Raw genomic sequence first — 4,431 nt, 5'->3', positions numbered from 1 at the left:
TTCCAGTTTTCCTAAACTCTCTAAAGATCTGGATGCAGCAAAATTGTGGCACTCCACATCCTTATGTTGAAAAGCAGAAACCCTTTGTTCCTCCTCCCGCAACTGACCATGTGGGGCCTGTGTCCCTGGCAGCTGGACGTGGCAGCTCTGCAGAAGGAACTGGACAAGAGCCAGAGCGTGTTCTCTGGGAACCCGTCCGTGTGGCTGAAGGACCTGGCCAGCTATCTCAACTACAAGCTCCAAGCCCCTCTCAGTGAGCCCACGCTAAGCCAGCACACTCACGGTTAGTTCTCTCGGCTCCCTCAAGCTCAGACAAGTTCAAGAAAATCCTGAAATGGCTGTGCGTAAGCCCATTGCTTAGTAACAGACCCCGGTGCTCCCCACCGCCCTGATTTCCCCGGGTGGAGCTGTTCTCAAACCATCATGCTGTGAACGTTTCTGGGCCTTATTGGGGTAGGGAGGGTGCCAGCCTCCGTGTGGACCTCGGCTCCACTCACCGGCCTCGGAGCACAGCTGGCAGAGGCTTCTGGTCCCAGCGCTCACATGGAGGCCTATTGCCCAGATTACCCCTATAGCCTGGTGAGCCGCGAGCTGCGTGGGATCATCCGAGGGCTGCTGGCAAAGGCGGCGGGGTCCCTGGAGCTCTTTTTTGACCACTGTCTGTTCACCATGCTGCAAGAGCTGGACAAGACACCAGGTGAGGGGCCATGAGGGGGAGCCAGCCCCATCTTGGGGGCCTGTTTCCTTTTTTCTGGCTTCAAAAATGGCTGGGTTGTTTCCAGTAGAGAAACATGCTAATCCTGACACTTGGGGAAAGGGAGGAGGAAGTTAGATACTTGTTGGCCTGAGCTCTGGGCTTACAGCTGCCAGTGGGAGACTTCAGGTGTTGGGTGTCTGTTCCTATGTGTGGGTCTAAGAGCATGTGTCTCTCCAGGGGAGTCGCTCCATGGCTACCGTATCTGTATCCAGGCCATTCTGCAAGACAAGCCCAAGATCGCCACCACGAACCTGGGCAAGGTGAGCTCAGGACGGCGGTGGGAACACCAGGGGGCTAGGACTGGGGCGGTCGGGCAGAGTCTACCCTGTTGGATCCAGTCAGGGGCTAGCATAAGACCCTGTAAGACCAGTCATGGTAGCTGTGTATATATATACATACACATACACACACACACATACACACGAGGCAAGTACTGCTGTTATTCTCATTTTATAGATGAGAAATTGAGCCACAGAGGGGGTCAGTAACTTTCCTAGAGTCAGTCAACCAGTAAGTGGCAAGTATGGGTGAAGGCCAGAGTCTGGTGCCAGAGCCCACGCTCTGAGTCCCTGCACCACACTACCACGGTGCCCCACTGGCCCAGTTGGCAGCTCTTCCTGCCTCATTTTGGGGGTGCTTCGGATGCTTTGTCCTACCCCAGCCTGCCTCTCTTACTTGGCTCCTCAGTTCTTGGAACTGCTGAGGTCCCACCAGAATCGACCAGCAAAGTGTCTGACCATCATGTGGGCCCTGGGCCAAGCAGGTTTTACCAACCTCACCGAGGGACTGAAAGGTAACAGGGCAGTGGGGGAGGGGGGTGGGCTTGGAACCAGGAAACTTCTCTAATGTCCCAGTGGGTCTGAGCCTGAGGCTGCCTCCCTGACCTTTGTCTCCACAGTGTGGCTGGGGATCATGCTGCCTGTGCTGGGCATTAAATCCTTGTCCCCCTTCGCCATCGCGTACCTGGATAGGCTGCTCCTGTGAGTGAAGGGGAGATGGGAGAGGGAGGGCCCAGGAGTCTCCAAGTGGCTATTTTAGTAAAATGAGATGCTGGGACCCTGGTCTCCATAGCGACCAGGACCAGCTCCTCCCAGCTCAGAATGTGATGGTGAAGAAGGAAGGGGAGGGAACCATTCAGGGTGGGGTGGAGTCTATGCCCTTTTTCCTAGCTGTTGGTCTTAGCTGGGATCACTGCCTAGGTGGTGGTCCCCAACAAGCCTTTCTTCCTCCCACAGGATGCACCCCAACCTCACCAAGGGCTTTGGCATGATTGGCCCCAAGGACCTCTTCCCACTTTTGGACTTTGCCTATATGCCCAACAACTCCCTGACACCCAGGTAGGGCCACCCTGGGACATAGCTGCTGTGACGGATCCCAGCAGGGGGTCAGAAGCAGGCAATAGATTCCTGTCCCTTCTTCAGCCACCCTAAATCTACGATTCTCAACCTGCAAGTTCAAGGGATCAGTAAACGCCCTGAAATTTTATGGACCCTTGAGTGTGATTGGCATGTGGGCATTTTCCTGGGGAGGGGATCTGTGGCTTGCAGCAGATTTTCCAGCAGATGACAAGGTTCTGAGACTCCCGTCCTCGGGCAGGGTGTGGACTCGGGGGCAGGCAAAAGGGACACAATGCACAGCTCCCTTTAGAGCCTGTGCCTGGCTCTCCTCCCCACCCCCACCCCAGCCTGCAGGAGCAGCTGTGTCAGATCTACCCCCGATTGAAGGTGCTGGCATTTGGGGCCAAGCCAGAAGCCACCCTGCATACCTACTTCCCCTCCTTCCTGTCCAGAGCCACCCCTGACTGCCCTCCTAAGATGAGGAAAGAGGTGAGGAAATGGTGGGAGGCTGCTTTTTCCCTTCCAGGGGTCAGCTGCAGGGGTCCCTGTCTGCCGACCCAGGCCCTTCTTCACAGACCCGTTTCCTGAATGTCCCTTAGCTCACTCCTGACAGCCTCCTGCCCCACTCTGTCATGTTCTGCCCTCAGAACAGAGCTGGAAGGGCAGCACGTCTGGTCTCTGAAGTCTTCCCCCTCGCAAATGAGTGACCTTTGAGGTCAAGGTCTAGCTCAGGACCCCAGCCTCCCCCTTTACAGCCCCTGAGATTTCTGGGGTCTGGCACGATTTGTCCACCCTTTAGGGTGGATGTGTTGCCTGCACGGTCTCACTTAGGGAAGGGGGTTACTTCTCAGCTCTCTCCCCTCCACCAGCCCATGGCCCAGCGGTCTCTCTCCCTCTCTCCTGTCTCCTGTGCAGCTCCTGAGCAGCCTGACCGAATGCCTGACGGTGGACCCCCTCAGTGCCAGTGTCTGGAGGCAGCTGTACCCCAAGCACCTGTCACAATCCAGGCAGGTGGGGTGGGGGGGTCACCTACCTCTCACCCACACAGAAGAGCCTTAGTTCGTGCCTCCCAGCCTGTCCCTGTCCTAGAAGCAGAAGGGGAACATTTGTTACTGTTGTTGGGGCTCATGCCTCCAAGTGGAGTGGGAACATTGCATGTGGCTCTTGGGAAGCAGCTCCTGTGCTGGTGGGGGTGCAGTCTGCAGCCAGAGGCAGCAGGGGCCTAATGGAGGATGGGAAGGGCCAAGTGGGCTCCCTGACTGGAAGGGGTTGTGTTTTCCCCACAGCCTGCTGCTGGAGCATTTGCTCAGGTCCTGGGAGCGGATTCCCAAGAAGGTGAGGAGCTGGAAGGACATGGCAGGCTGAGCCTCGTCTGGGTTCTGGGTTCGTACCCCCAGCCACTGTCCCCCGTCCCTGAGAAGGTGTCCTGCTAGTACATTCGGCCTGGAAAATGAAGCATGGGGGAGGGTTCCCTCACGGCCAAAGCTTATGATGTTTCTTATCCTACAGGCACAGAAGTCTTTGCAAGAAACCATTGAATCCTTCAAGCTTACCAACCAGGAGCTGCTAAGGAAAGGCAGCTGTAATAACCAGGATGTCGTCACCTGTGACAAAGCCTGCAAGGTGTCAGCACCCGGCCCTCCCCAACCCACACGCTGTTCTGCATCTGTCTCGGCACACCCCGGTTGGGCCTGTATCACATTCCTGCCCCACCTGTCCCTGGAGCCCCCACCGCCTCGGGTTGGGGCGGGCTTGGCCCTCTCCCTGGAAGGTCTGGCTTGAGGCCGGCCTTAGGGAGACCCGCCCCAGCTCCCTTCTGACCACAGCCCTGCCCCCTTTCCTCCTAGGGGCTGTTGCAGCAGGCTCGGGGGTTCCGGCTGCCCTGGACACGGCTACTCCTGTTGGTGCTGATCTTTGCCATAGGTGTCCTGTGCCACGACTTCCGGTCACACAGCTCCTTCCAGGGTAAGCAGGGATTGGTGGGCAAGGCAGGTAGCATGGGGCGGGTCATAGAGCTAGCTGTAGCACCCCGTCCCAGCACACAGCTCTGCCCTGATGCTGCAGAACAGACACTTTTCAGACAGATATTTGTGCCCACAACTGTGACATTACCACTTCAGATTGGGCCAGTGCTTTGCAGAGTAGAAGGGCTTGCGTGTTCATGGTCTCCTTTAAGTAGGTGTTATCTCCTTTTTGATTTTTGAGTAAATTGAGGCTTAGAAAGATTTGTCAGTTCGTGTAAGATCACAGCTGGTCAGTAGAAGCCCTATGAATACACGAAGGTCGACCCCATCCCTCACTGGGCCTGCTCAGGAGCCTGTAGTGACTGTCCACTCC

At 56.7% G+C, this 4,431-nt stretch overlaps 1 protein-coding gene across 2 annotated transcripts in view; it reads left to right on the top strand.

Moving 5' to 3' along the window:
* The window catches only part of TMEM214 (transmembrane protein 214), a 10,082-nt gene that overhangs the window by 1,555 nt on the left and 4,096 nt on the right, over positions 1-4,431 (top strand). For both annotated transcript variants that reach the window (XM_006767486.2, XM_015566370.1), the window contains exons 3-13: positions 133-283; positions 563-697; positions 935-1,017; positions 1,445-1,550; positions 1,656-1,737; positions 1,993-2,094; positions 2,442-2,583; positions 3,010-3,101; positions 3,381-3,429; positions 3,604-3,717; positions 3,942-4,059. In XM_006767486.2, coding sequence (XP_006767549.1) covers positions 133-283; positions 563-697; positions 935-1,017; positions 1,445-1,550; positions 1,656-1,737; positions 1,993-2,094; positions 2,442-2,583; positions 3,010-3,101; positions 3,381-3,429; positions 3,604-3,717; positions 3,942-4,059 — 1,174 coding nt within the window. The remainder of the gene's footprint in view (positions 1-132; positions 284-562; positions 698-934; positions 1,018-1,444; positions 1,551-1,655; positions 1,738-1,992; positions 2,095-2,441; positions 2,584-3,009; positions 3,102-3,380; positions 3,430-3,603; positions 3,718-3,941; positions 4,060-4,431) is intronic.

This window comes from Myotis davidii, unplaced genomic scaffold (assembly GCF_000327345.1).
Source record: "Myotis davidii unplaced genomic scaffold, ASM32734v1 scaffold238, whole genome shotgun sequence".
NCBI lineage: Eukaryota > Metazoa > Chordata > Mammalia > Chiroptera > Vespertilionidae > Myotis > Myotis davidii.
This window is presented reverse-complemented; position numbering and strand designations above follow the sequence as displayed.